At 36.5% G+C, this 14047-nt stretch overlaps 1 protein-coding gene and 1 long non-coding RNA gene across 3 annotated transcripts; one reads left to right on the forward strand and one right to left on the reverse strand.

Annotated features, from left to right (window-relative positions):
- Positions 1 to 254: 254 nt before the first annotated feature.
- Positions 255 to 9403, forward strand: sdc4 (syndecan 4). 2 transcript variants are annotated; one of them, XM_058403280.1, is made up of 5 exons: positions 262 to 461; positions 2016 to 2059; positions 6725 to 6949; positions 7078 to 7246; positions 7704 to 9403. In XM_058403280.1, the coding sequence occupies exons 2-5, from the start codon at positions 2021 to 2023 to the stop codon at positions 7853 to 7855; spliced, it is 585 nt and encodes a 194-aa protein (XP_058259263.1). In that variant the 5' UTR covers positions 262 to 461; positions 2016 to 2020; the 3' UTR covers positions 7856 to 9403. The 2 variants fall into 2 exon arrangements, with proteins under 2 accessions (XP_058259262.1, XP_058259263.1); XM_058403279.1 differs by lacking the exon at positions 2016 to 2059 and having other exon boundaries at positions 255 to 461.
- A 25-nt stretch (positions 9404 to 9428) lies between these two features.
- On the reverse strand, positions 9429 to 13794 carry LOC131361748 (uncharacterized). Its single transcript, XR_009206076.1, has 3 exons — positions 13691 to 13794; positions 10646 to 10722; positions 9429 to 9883 (listed from the first exon to the last, which is right to left on the reverse strand). It is a non-coding gene; the product is annotated as an uncharacterized LOC131361748 (long non-coding RNA).
- Between the last annotated feature and the right edge of the window lie 253 nt (positions 13795 to 14047).

Consider the following 14047-nt stretch of genomic DNA (forward strand, 5'->3'; position numbering starts at 1 on the left):
TTTTAGCTAAAAGTTGAACGGCAACTAAAGTAACTAACACACATTGTACACATTATTAAATACTGTAAAAAATAGTTTTATGTTTTAAGATTATTGATTAAGATTAAGATTATTGGCTGTCGGTATGAAAGTGTTCGGTTTTTCGCTTTTCTTTTTTCTTTCGTCTTCGTTTTCCCTTCATTCCCGTAAACAGTGCGGAGGGAAATTTTGTTCTCGTGTTTCCTGTTGGGGGCGGAGTCTAGTCCAGTATAGAACGTGAGCTCGTGCGGCTGTGGGGCATTGAAAGAAAGCGACGTTGTTGGTTAATAGGTAGAATTCTGACTCTGAGGCTACTTTTCAAGCGTTTCAAAACAACCCACTAGGAATACGTTTTGGTGTGTGTGTGTAAACTGTTGGATTTCAAGATGCTGAAAGTGTCCCTCATGTTGGTTTTATTGGCTGCTACGGCTTTCGCCGAGTCGGTAAGTGACTTCGAGCTGACGTTAAGCCTAATAGCTAGCACTCCAGGCTAACTAACCAGTAAAGTTATTCTAGGCAATTAGATATTTATCTGTCTAACCTGCTTTTTTCAATGGGGTTACTTGAACTTAATACTTTTACATCAGCTTTATTTAGAGTAAGTAAGAATTGACTAGCAAGGTATTTTTTGCCAGAACTAATAATTGACCTGTGTTTTTTTCTCTCTTTTTATACATAATACTTTGTGAAGTTTCAGTTAGCAAGTGCGCTAACAATGGCATAGTTTAGTCTGAGGTAGTCGGTTGTGGTGTTGCTAGCTAACTTAGCCGTTGTCTCATGATGGTACACATTTTAGAAAGCGACAATGTCTCTTAAACTTGAGTAGAGAATTTATACGTTTGTTTACAGTTATTTTTAAGTCCTGTAGGTGAACTAACAAGGAATTTTGTTACTTTTCTGAGCTGGCCTGCTCTGAAAGCATTTTAAAAAATATGTTGAAAACCTAATATCAATACAGTCATTTTTTGTTCTTCTGTGTTATTCAGCTCTCCAAACATATTAAGCTCTTCCAAATTATTTAGATCCTTAATTTGTTTTGATCACACAGGGATTTTTCTGTGATTTTGTGTAGTAAAACACCTGCGGGCTGTGCCATGATGTATATTTTTAAACAGTAGGAAAGAATTGTCATGTTCAGGTGTCTGCCATAGAAAATAGAAATAGAGAGGACTTGTTATAACTTTAAGGCAGATCTCACACAGCGTGTGTGGTCAGTCAGCTGCACTAACACCAACATGCATAGGCAAAATGCAAATGTCTTGAGTGACGAGCTTTCCATTTGCACTCTTGGAATATTGTGTACTACTCTGGGAAGACAAACAGACCAGGTTGTGAGGTCCTTTCGAGCTTTTAGCTGTACCATTCTTCCATCAATCTTTACAGACAGCTGATTATTGGTTATATCATGTGATATCATCTTTAAATTCTTTACACTCACAGTTCTTTTCAAGTCCAGGATAGGTAATTGTCATTCCATGAAAAATGGATAATGCAGTTTATTGGCATACGACTAAACCAAAATAACATACATTAAGTGTGCTTCTCTGTTAACTCCTTTGGTTATTTGTGGTTAATGCACATGTTTAAATGTCCTCCTGAGGAAATCACAACAATCTCAGTTCATTCACGCCCCCCATCAGGCCCCCCCCTCCACTTATAGCATTTTCTGTGGAATTTGACCCCTTGTGGCCTAGGCCAGCCTTCTTTTGGGAATTCACACACTTGGGTGGACTTAAATGGTTCAGTTCCTTTGTTGTTCACTCTTCCTCCAGCCACTGGATAAGAGAAGGGCTTAAACTTAGGCATGGTCTTCATTTGAGTAAAGATCATATTTATCTCTCTTTTGGCTGCATACAAATTTATCCTTAGATGTGAATATAATGTTTTGTTTGTTTGCTTGTTTCATGTTAGCAGTTGGGTCTAATAAAGCACTGGGATCCTTTATATAAAAAGAGAACCAAAGAAGTTTTTTTTTCTTTTTGTTTTGTAAAAAGCAGACGTGATGTCATACAGCCGATTTCAACAACAATTTGGTTTCAAGGTAAATGACGAATGGACTGACGGTAGTAATACACCTCCCTTTGAGTAACATTAATGTACTGACTGTTAAACAATGCCCAGAGCTCAATGTGACTATTGTTCCTTGTAATAGCACAACATTTATGCAAAGTTAAATCCCTGTGCCAGAAATTCTACTTGGAATAGAGCTACACTCATAGCTTTGGCAGCTTCATTCCACGTTCGGGAAAAAGACATGACGATAATCAGCCTGTTTATGCACATACCCTGTGATTCATTGAACCTGTTTGATTTTTTATCATCACAGGGTGCTCACCACTATTTGAGTCACAATTGAAATCATTTCTTTTGAAATTATTAGTAACATGTTTCACTAGAATGCAATCTCCAGCAAATATCAGAGCAGTGAACTTGATAAATACTTTCAGCAAGATGTAATAACGTTTTCTGCATTGCTGTCCACTGGCCTATAAAATCCCTTTGCTGAATGGAATGTTGGCACACAGAGAGTGGGTTTTGTGTGCTGCTATGCTAGTCAGGAAGAAGCTTAAAGATAAAATAGGGAAATAATTTATGTATATTCTTGCTTCTTTTGTGCAAGTGTAAAGCCTCTGAGTTGTTTATATAATGGGTTAACATTAAGATTAGCACATTTATAGAGCTATATGCATGCTTGGAAACATTGCTGAGAAGCATAATTGATTATTGCAACAGGAAAAAGGTTAAACATGTCTGAAAGGGAAAAAAGGTAATTATCAAACATTGAATTTTTCAAGGAAGTGTACTAAAGTTAATGTTTACTGTCTGGGTTTTTTAAACAATCACTTTGCTGGTTGCCTTTCCAGCATGGATAAATGATTACCCTTATTGTCCCCAAAACCTCAAAAATCACATTTCCAGTACTTCTCTGTTTTTCCAGTAACTCTGCTTATTGTTTATTCACATTTTTAAATGTTTACAATAGGCACAATATGGAAAGTATTTTCTTCAGTAAACTTATAAAATAAGTCAATTGTTCCATTTTATATTTGATTATGTATTCTGCTGTGGTGCAAAGTCACAGAAATTTAGGAAAAAATTAAACTTGTTGGAATAAGGGAGATAAAAGATCAGCTTTGAATGGCACAAAGCACTAACATATTCACATATTAGTAAAATAATTATAGATCAATTCATTTAGAGTCCAAAATATAACAGTTTATCAGTTTTCTGTACAGTGGACCTGAGACACCAGGCAGATAACACATAGTAAACAAAATGTGAGAAAGTTAAAATGGAGAACAGGACGAACATAAACTACATTGTACTGTACTATAGTCAGTTTAATATTAAGATCTATTTTAGCCCAAATTCAGTGTTTTGGTTCAGTGTCACATGTTTGTACTTAAAAGGATTTTACAACAATTTACAACATCCTGTTTTGGACTATAGTGTGGGCCATACTTTGATTTTTGCATTGAAAACCAGAAATTGTGAGGAATAAAATATACAAGCAGTGCAGTATTTTTGCTCTTGTAAGAACTAGATAGCTGAGTGAATATTGGGAATATTTAACAAAATTAATTCAAAATATCTGTTAACTAGAATACCTCAGTTGCGGGTTGGACCACTGGACTACTCTCATTTCCTGGTTTCCGATACATGCCAACTAAGTTAGCTAGCAAAGCTGGAAACATTCAATCATATCACTTTACCCACCTTCACTCTCAGTCGAAAAACATGGTGGTCAAAAAAGTTATGTGAAAAGCTCTTTATTGTACTCTGCATAATGGGAGTGTTTTCATCTTTGCATTGTACAGTTTCTGTCTAACATGCATAGAAGATGACTATAAATAGCTGCTTTGAAGGTGTAGCACTTCTATAGCGTATGAGACCTGGTCATAGGTGTATATAGGCTTAAATATAATATCAGTCTTTACCAAGCACTAGGATAAAGTTTTGTCCCCAGGGGCATTGAGCGTGCAGAATTATAGCGGTATAGCTATATAGATCACATTTTTTTATTTATTTCTTCTTCTCCTTTTTTTTTTTTTTTTTTTTACTATAATAGTATAAAATACTTAAGGTCTGTTTGTCATGAATTCAATTAGAAATAATAATATAGCATAAAAACCTTCTTGAATTTTTAGAAGGTCTAGAACACAACAGCAGCTTTTCAAATACTTCCTTCAGGTGTGTCCGGGATTTTGCTTTGTTTTGCTGTAGTGATTAAATGCGTACTTTCCTCAGCAGCATATTCAGTGTAATTTGGTTGGGACTTTTTACCTTTCACAGGATGTTGTGGGTCTCTTCTTAGTCATTGGTTCTTGTGGGTTGTCTCCAGGCTGGTTCTCAGAACTTTCACCCAAGCAAGTTGTTCAGCATTTTCTCTTTCTGCTCAAGAGCCATTGTGGTTTTCTCCCTATATAATTTCTTAAAGGCGGGGAAGTTTTTAGGTTGGCTTTCATAAGTGCTTTCTGTCTGCTCAATGTATGCCTTCCTCTTATGTTTCATTACAAATGAGAGTGCAGAGCTGAGTAGTTTCATGTGGTATTCACATGATCCTGGTTTCCTGGAATAGGCCTGGCCTTTTGTATCAGCTGCTGCTGTAACTTCCCTTGTAAAAACCCCATCTGTAGCTTATGAAATCATTTAGTAACTTGAATATGTTATTGGGTTCATTAAATGTATATTATTTCTTTGTTACACTGACTGAGAAACATGGAATAATCTGAATGTACAAGGCCTGGAAATGGTTTGGCTTAGATGAATTGGAGTTGCCTGTCTATATAGCTTCAGTGACACTTTTTGTACTATTTCGGTTACTCACAGGTTTTCAGTACACAAGTTTGAGGAGATTTAAAAACTCTCACTTTTGTCTAGAACTGCAGGTAAACCGGGACCCCAACTGGTATATGGGAGCCATAAACAGTAAACGGGCGTGTAAGAAAGCAAAAATTTTCAGTAGTACGAAGTCTATCAAAGCAGCCTGTGAGATTGTAGTCACTTGGAGCTAGTTACCCTTATATACCAGATCATATAACACAATGTCTTCTGATTCAGTGGATATTACCACAGGGCCTTGTCATTATTTAACATAGGTGTGGTGGTGCTGGTTTACACAAGGTTCTTATTTATACCAGGTAAAAGAATTGATATACTGGCAAATATGTAACAGTGTACAGACAAGGAAAAACTGTGTCATGTGATTCAGTAGAAAAATGACGCATCTTGCTTGGCTTGGCTATGAGTTAGCCTTTTGGGTTTCGTTGAATTTGTGGCACCCAATCCGACAGACCACTTTGTGTGTTTTTAGCAGCCCATAATCGCTAAAGCTTTTACAGCCATGGCAACATGAGAAATAAATAGGTTGCCTGTCTAAGACTGGACCTGTAACATTCCAAAGATTCCTTTCTTTTTGCTAGTTGTAAGCATCAAACTCCTGGCATAGTCACGCAGAAACCTGGCCATGTGGAAAAGGAGCTGAAAATAATTGCCCCTAGGAAAGTATATAGTTCATTTTTTGATTTACTTAATGGAAACACTGTTTAGATGACTGTTCTTTTTCTATTCAAAGAATCTTTTTATTAGGTTAAATTATACCTTAATTATTATATACCCCCCGGTTCAAGTTAATTTTGATGTTGAGTTGATCAGTGAGTGTAGTCTGACAAAGGTCAGTTGAGTGTATGAGTAACACACAGTTCTACCCAATCTTGTATATATAGAAACTAGGTGTTACCCACCTTTAAACTATACTATATCAAACCAGTCAGGTGTTAGTCAGCATGAAACCTGACAATTTAGACCTTTCTGCCAGCCAAAGACACATGGCTTAGCTCCACTAACACGAATTGTACAATTGTTGTTTTTCAATTATAGTAGTTATGATTACAGAGATGACAACAGGACTGTTGATTTGCTTTTGAAGAACAAACTGTGTGTTTAACCTAGGGCAAATCCAATTAACAGACCCCATATACACAGACTGTTACATGTATCTTTAGATATCGTCTACTACATAAATCATGGCCAAGACTCATAAATCAGATTTAGATCTGATCACTCAAAAACTCGATGATGGCCTGGGAACCAAATCCCCTCCCAATATGTGATGCATATGATAAATGAATGCCGAGGTTACACCTTAACATGCATCAGATGCATAAAAGGTTATGATAAAAATTGCATTTAAAAAAATTACTGATTTGAAAATTACTGAATTATTGATCAACCATCAGAAGACACTTAAACAAGAAACAGTACTGGAAGTTAGTATTAGACCACTATGAGCTGATCTGCAAGTGTAAATACAAATGATTATAATCTTATCAGTTCAGATACAAGATGCATAAAAAGGCAGGTGTCTGACACTGTTGTTTAACAAACAGGCGTTGAATGTTCTCAGGGTTGTCATAGTGTTAGTAATTTCCTGTTTAAGTTGAATCACATAGATAAGGGCCAGTTTGAGTTGACCTCCTGTTGATGTCTCCAAGATTATGGCTCCATCAGGCTGAATATTAAGCACAAAAGACTCCATTTTGTACAGTCTTCATATCTGCTTGGGATACACTCCGTGTATTTGCTTACTGTACAGTGAATGCATCAATACTGATATTTGGCTTCACAGATAAATGACAAATGGTCTGGTCTTGTGCCCCTTCATATGTAGAGAAGCTATTAAATATTTATGTGTATGTGCTTGCAGGTACGAGAGACAGAAACATGGATGCCTCCAAAGGCTGGGGAATCAAATGACGATCTCGACTCATCTGGTGATTTCATTTTTCGCAATGAGGAAAGAACATTTGTTGATGATGATGATGATGACGATGATGATGAGGAGGACGATTATGAGGATGCTGAAGACTTTGACATGTCAGGTTCTGGTGATGACGAGTCAATAACGAATGAGGAGAACAAGCTTCTTGAGGTAGTTGAATATCCATATATGTAAGAGTATTAAATAGCTGAGCAGGTTTCATTGAAGCAGAATAGACTGCATGGTTTGTATATTATTGGAAAAACTAGCTTGCTCATTTCTTTTTGTCTGCCTCTTAGACTGGAGTGATTGACAACAGCATCCAAGACACAGAGCGCTCAGGTCAGCCTCGGCCAACAATTAATGACATTGAGCTGGTGAGACAGAACGAAGTTGGTCACCATCCCAGTGTCCAGCTGTCTCATGCAGGAGAACAGAACATCTTTAACAAGACGGAAGTGCTTGCCGGTAAGATATATTAATCATCATTATGAAACATAAAAATGTGGTTGATCTCAGGGTGTACAAGACCTCGATTATTTATTATACTGATACTTTACAACTACATAAAAATGGCCACCACTTGTGTATCTCTAAAATATAATTCAGTCAATAAATAAATTAATAGCTAAAGGTTACTTTAAAAGCCTTTACTGAGCAGCTAAACCGTAACAGATATAGTGGCTTCTCAGTGTCTCAAAACAGGGATTAGTTAACAGATTAGTTCAGATATACCTTATACCTACACTCAGGTATTGCTCATTTGCCCAGGCAAAAAGAAATTAAAAAAAAAAAAAAGCAATGGTCCGTAGGATATAATTTGTTTGGAATACTGCCCGAAAAAAGTCTGAATCTCCAAATATAATTGTGTGTTTGTTTATTTTTATTAAATACTCAATATTTATGTCTTTCTATTTTTCCCTAGCTGTTATTGCTGGTGGTGCTGTTGGGCTGCTTTTTGCTGTGCTTCTCATCCTCCTCTTTGTCTATCGCATGAAGAAAAAGGACGAAGGCAGCTACGATTTGGGCAAAAAACCCATTTACAAGAAAGCTCCCACTACCGAGATCTACGCATGAACACAAACATTCTTGAGCTAACTTAAATATGAACTCTGAACTCTCAACTCACACAGTGCCTCTGACACACAGCTAGGCTCCGTCTCTGTCCAGCTAGAGAAACCACAAACCAGCATCTCAAATGAAACGTGATTACTCTGACTGTTTATTTGAATTTAACTTTGTCACAAGAGAAGGTGCTCTGCTGCAGCCTGTGCTGTATAAGTCCTGACATTTTTCTTTTTGTGTCTGATTTCCCATTGATATGCTTAAAGCAAATAGCCATTGTGTTCCCTTTCTTTACTACCCTATTTTATAACACTAAGAGGTGCAAATGGGGCCCTTTGCAGGTAAACAATATGGATTCAAAGTCTGTGAAAAAAAAACTTTGAAATCGTCAAAACTGACTCTGTTTGCACACTTCTGTGTAAATTTAGCAGAACTACACACTCTTCTGGGAAATGTTACTGTAGCTTATTGCTTTTAAAGAAATTGTGCAGATTAATTGTTGTCCATTCTTAGCACAAAGTGGTATAAAATTGACACTCAAGAATTGAGAGCATTCTGTGTATCTTCTGAAAGTGACCTTTGGGCATTAACGTTAATGTAAATTTATTTTTAACACAGCAAATAAGGTTTTCGTACATTCCATATGTCTGTTGTATTAATTATAAATGAGCAAGTTAAAAATAAAAAAATAAATGTTAAGTAGCCCGGTCATTGAGTGTAGCTACTTCTCTGACTTTCAGTAAACAGGTACGCATATATTTGTAGAATACCAGATGAAAGAGTTTTATCATTTCCAGGGGTCTGTAAATAGCCGTTTGAATAAGTTGAAAATGTCGGTACTTGGCCATTTTTGGCAAACTTCTATTTACCAAATATTTAAATGCCAAAATAATTCTCTTCTTGTTTTGTCCCGGTATTGAGTATACAAATTAAACAAGAAGTGAATGACTCTTTGTTTTTATGTTGCTTCTTTACCAGTACAAAATAGGAGTCTCAAATTGATGACCAATGCTTATACTAACTTTTGTTCTGTTTCTCAGTGTTTTGATACTTAACTTTTTCTGTCTCTTTTCAGTGTTTCATAGAATACTACTTTTTTGTTGTTGTTTTTTTGTTTTTTTTTTAATTATTATTATATTGTTAATTTAACTTTTGAATAGACTGTTTTATTGCCTTCCTTCAGGTCTGGGGTTTCTCCCCATCTAAGCTGTACATGTGATGATTTTTTTATTTTATTTTTTTTTAGAAAATTGAAATCTATACACTAGTGGAAGATTCTTTTCGAAGAGTTTTAAAGCATTTTTTATATTGTAAAAGTTTTTATTTCTTTTAGACCTTTTTAAGTGATACCTATTTATATTTTGTAGAAGGATACTCATACTAGTTCAAAGCTGAACTAATGAGCCATGTTATTTGCATGGGGTAAAAGTAAGAAAATTTGCTGCTTTTTTTCCTTCAACACATGATGTGAAATCTCCAGTTTAGTAAAGGAATCAGAGGATTGTTGGTTTCTACATGCAGGTTCTAATCTGATCAGAAATAAAGCTATTTTTGTGCACATTTCACGTGTCAGTGTCATTCTGTATGTTTGATCTGTAGTGGGTTACAGTATGTCCTAGAACACGTAAGTCAAGTAACCAAGTGCTTCAAGTAATTAAGTTAAAACCTTCCAGTTCCGGTGTTTCTGGAATTTCCTTGGTTGGGTCCACATATTACTGCACTATATAGTATGATGGATAGTATACTAAAGATTTGGCACTTAAATGTTCAAAACTAAATGTAGGTGGCATGGTGGCTCACACCTCCAGCATCCTGGGTTTGAGTCTTGATCCCGCTCACTGTTTGTGTGCATGTTCTCCCATGCCTTGTGGGTTTCCTCCCACAGTCCAAAGACATGCTTCTAGGATTGGAGTTTCTAAATTGCTTGTAGTGTGTGATTGCATGTGTGTGTGCCCTGCGATGGGTAGGCACTTCGTCCAGGGTGTATCCTTCTTTGATGCCCGATGACGCCTGAGATCACGAGCATGGGCTCCCTGTGACCTGATGATAGATCGGATAAGAGGTAAGGAAATGGAAAGCTAAAAAGCTAAATGTACTATTTATCACATAATATGAATGCTAAATATTACCTGGTTGGTATTAATAAATAATAACTTACTATATTTCAAATAGTATGCCTCTAGGGGGCAATAAGCCTTGTGCTACTATACGTACATTGATCAGCCATAAGATTAAAACCACTGACAGGTAAAGTGAATACCATTGATTATCTTGTTTGAGTGCCACTGGGCAAGGGATGAGATATATTAGTTATATTAGGATATAATAGGTGTCACTTCTTGTAGTTATTGTATTGAAAGCAGCAAAATAGGCACACGTAAAGATTGTGATGGCTAGATGACTGGGTCAGAGCATCTCCAAAACAGTAGGTCTTGTTGGGTGTTTTTTTTTTTGCACAGCTTTGCACATGCACAAGTAAACATGTGATGATTAAAGCCTGTCTGATCTGGTTTGAATCAACAACAAATTTCATACCATTAACTGATTAATAAAACTGATTTAAAAGTAGCTGACTATTATAAACGCTTAAAAAAGGTTACATTGGGGTTTTCTTTTATTATTTAAAGTGTACTGAGGGGGAAAAAATCAGTTGCACAGGGGCCAAAACTCCTAAATCAACAGTATTCTAAATACCTCAGGAAGTGTGCATACTTCCTGAAAACACCTAATGGTGCTAATTAGAATCAAAAAGCATTTGTGTTCAAAGATCCATGATGACATACACCAATCCTGAGAGCTTACCACATGGAAATGGATTTTAGGAATCAGTTCAGCTCTCTTAAATCTTGAATTGGAGGGAAATCACCTGTAGTCACAAGCTGTTAAGCAAAGAGATGTAAAGGTGTACAGTTGGTCATATATGTGTACTAGGACAGAAAAAGAAAGCTACAAATAGCAGTTTTACAGGGTGGTGTTGCACATACTGCATTATACATCATTTTATGACATTGCTGAAAGATTTCAGCATGTATATAGACATGCACAAGAAATTATCCATGGGCTTCTTACTGCCCTTTGAGTTAGGAGAAATAAATTAGAAACAGATCTATCTTGCTTTCTTCCTGGTCCAGTTTATGTTCATTTGCTTTGTTTAATGAATTTTTGTTCTACTCTTTCATCTTGTCTACATTTAATACTTAGTTTTTGTTAGGTCACTGAAATTTTATGTCCATTTAAATCTATTTTTTTCTACGTTTGATATTTGTCTGATATTTAACTTTTTGAAACCACTTTTATTCCCATTGTCATTGTTTAGAGACATTCTTAATTTGTGCCCTAACCATTTAAATATTTGACCCTAGTCCTTATGCCACTTTACACTTCATAAAACACAATTTTATGAATATATTGTATTGGCAGATGAGGATATGAGCATGTTAGCTGGTCAAAGCGTAAAACAGTCACTGTTTTAAATGGCATTTGCAACTAGAAGAGATTTATCAAGATGCAGGTGAACCTTCATCAATAGCAAGTCAAGTCCTTAATGATTGTGGGTATCCCTGGTGGAGCCTGTCAACCATCCTGGGACAGGATGCAATAGCCCACAATATATAGTCTTTGTACTCTGGTGTGGTCTGGTGTACTCATAGACTACTGGAATTGAAATTGAATTAATGATGTTTGAAGATTCTAAAACAAAACAGCTTTTTTTTCATGGCTGACATCTAAATGGCTCCCAACTTCCAGTATAACTAAAGTAAAGTAGCATGGCTGATATGACAGAAGCATGTGGATCTATGTGCAGACATTTTATTAAACTTAATGCCAACAGCATCGAAAACACAAGAAAGGCAAACGGGAAGAGGTTCAGCCCACAAGAGCCCACTCTGTGTTTGGGGAATTGATCTGTTTGAGTTTCAGTTTAGAAATTAACTTCAAGATAGGTTAAGTTTATACTACTATTTTTCTTTTTCTTCTCCTATTCTAGATAGTACTACTACTACTACAAATAATAATAATAATAATAATAATAATAATAATAATAATAATAATAATAATCCATTCATCCATTAATTCTCTACACCCCTTAGCCTACATAAGGCAAGGTACACCCTGTACAGGATGCATTCTACTACTAAAACTACACTTAATACAAATAAAAAAAGAAGTAAAGACTTAATGCCTCCTCCTGGTGAAACAAGATTACTGCAAGTTGTAATTTCCTTAATTGAGTTACTATTTAATACATTGCTCTAATATATGTAACAGCCTGTAACAAAAGCAAAAATATATTATTATTATTGTTATTATTATTATTATTATTATTATTATTATTATTATTATTATTATATGAAAAAATAGCACAATATCGCTGTATATTACTGTAAAATATATTTGTTTGAATTCAGGGACATTGAGACATGGTGTGAAACAGGGCAGTTTAACTTAGCAGCATTTACTAAACAGACAAGTAAAAGTTCCGACTTTTATGTTTTCTTCTCTCTTGTATAAATTGTATAACATGACTTCTTCTTCTCCCTTGTACAACATGACTTAATTCATGCGACATTATTCAAGAGAATGTGGTCAGAAACTGACAGGAAATAGACCCCAAACCCTGAAACAGGAAAATGACCGGTTTTGTATGTTCGTTTAAAAAAGTTATAAAACTGTCATGATGCATATATTACACATAATTATAATCTATATACACATTAGATGTGCTGTACTACTTACAAAATAGGGTAAAGTTAGTTCAAAATATTTACATGATTAATTACATGTTAGTTCTTAGGACAGGTAATTTAGGACAGGTTGCAATTATCATTGTTCCCAATGACCAATCACTGATATTACCACCGTATTTACCAGTCTCACTTTCTCATTTTCTTCATTTTTATCTGCAAGTAACAGTCTGAGATGGAATAAAGTGACTAATGTAAGAAAGTGACAATAAAAACAATAAAAAGTGAAACAATAAAAAGTGACAATAAAAACTATAAAATAAAGGGACTAGTAAGTGATATTGCACATCTGGTATTTCACATTAGTGCATGTCTGAGTTTATATACAGGCAGGGGCGTCGCTAGGGCTCGTGCCCCGAATCATTTTAATCTAGCCCCCAATGTTTTATTTCGAATTTTGCCACCGGAGTGTAGAGGAATTAAGTAAATGTTGATCGGTTTAGTTGAGCACTGTTGCTATTTGCTGTACGTGATTTTGACTGACCGCGATTTTTTCTCTCCCCGCGCGCGCGCACACACACACACACACAAGGTGTTTTCGACTGGTGTTTTCGGCGGTGCTCAGACCGATCGGCCAAAATACCGCTTGAATACGCTCTAGAACCGCGATACATACACCTACCGGTCTGCCCAGCGCCGTTTTAAGTCGAACACACCTATACCAGTAGCGTAGCTATGGGTGGGCCTGGGCCCACCCACCTGTCAGTCAGGCCCACCCAGTCAGTTGCTTGCTACAGAAAAGATTGCTTTGAATACGGCGATTGCTGGATGCCTTTATACATGCCTTTGTCCGTATTAGGTTTTTTGGCACTTCATATGTTACGTCTATGAGTCAATTTTTGTACTTTCTGCGCGAGAGCGCCCTCCGGTTTCGAGGAAGAATGAAACGTCTCTACGCTCATGCCGCCCCTCTCCCTCCACACCGAGCACATTTCACAGAGGGTCACCGAAGTTTAGTTGCACATTAAACTAAAATGAAACAGATCAACTTACTAAAGTTTGTGTCAAAAAGACGTTGTGTGCAGCCGGAGGAGAAAGATAATTCCGATGTTCAGGAGCCATGAAGCTCGAGTAGTAAGGAGCTCTGCTAGTGTTCACTCACCTTTTACTCCATCACCAGCAGCACTTTATTCTCCAGCGTGTACCTCCCCTACACACCAGAGTAAAAGTAAGCCAGTCTACATTTTCCTACTATGTAGTTGTATAGTCATTGTTGTTCATTTCATGTGGTTTATATGGCCGTTGAGCCATATATCGGACAGTTTACATATTGTCCTGCTGATTTGATAATGGTGTTGCGGCGCGTCTGTCAGATGTGCGCGCACGCGCGTGTGTATGTATGTGTGGTGTGGCCGCCGTGCTCATGCTGTTCTTATTGTTACGTTCTTAACATTGCTTACGATGACATACAAGCTTATGCTCTGATTATATGCTCTGGTTTGCATTCAAACAAGTGTAG

Source organism: Hemibagrus wyckioides, linkage group LG11, assembly GCF_019097595.1.
Source record: "Hemibagrus wyckioides isolate EC202008001 linkage group LG11, SWU_Hwy_1.0, whole genome shotgun sequence".
NCBI lineage: Eukaryota > Metazoa > Chordata > Actinopteri > Siluriformes > Bagridae > Hemibagrus > Hemibagrus wyckioides.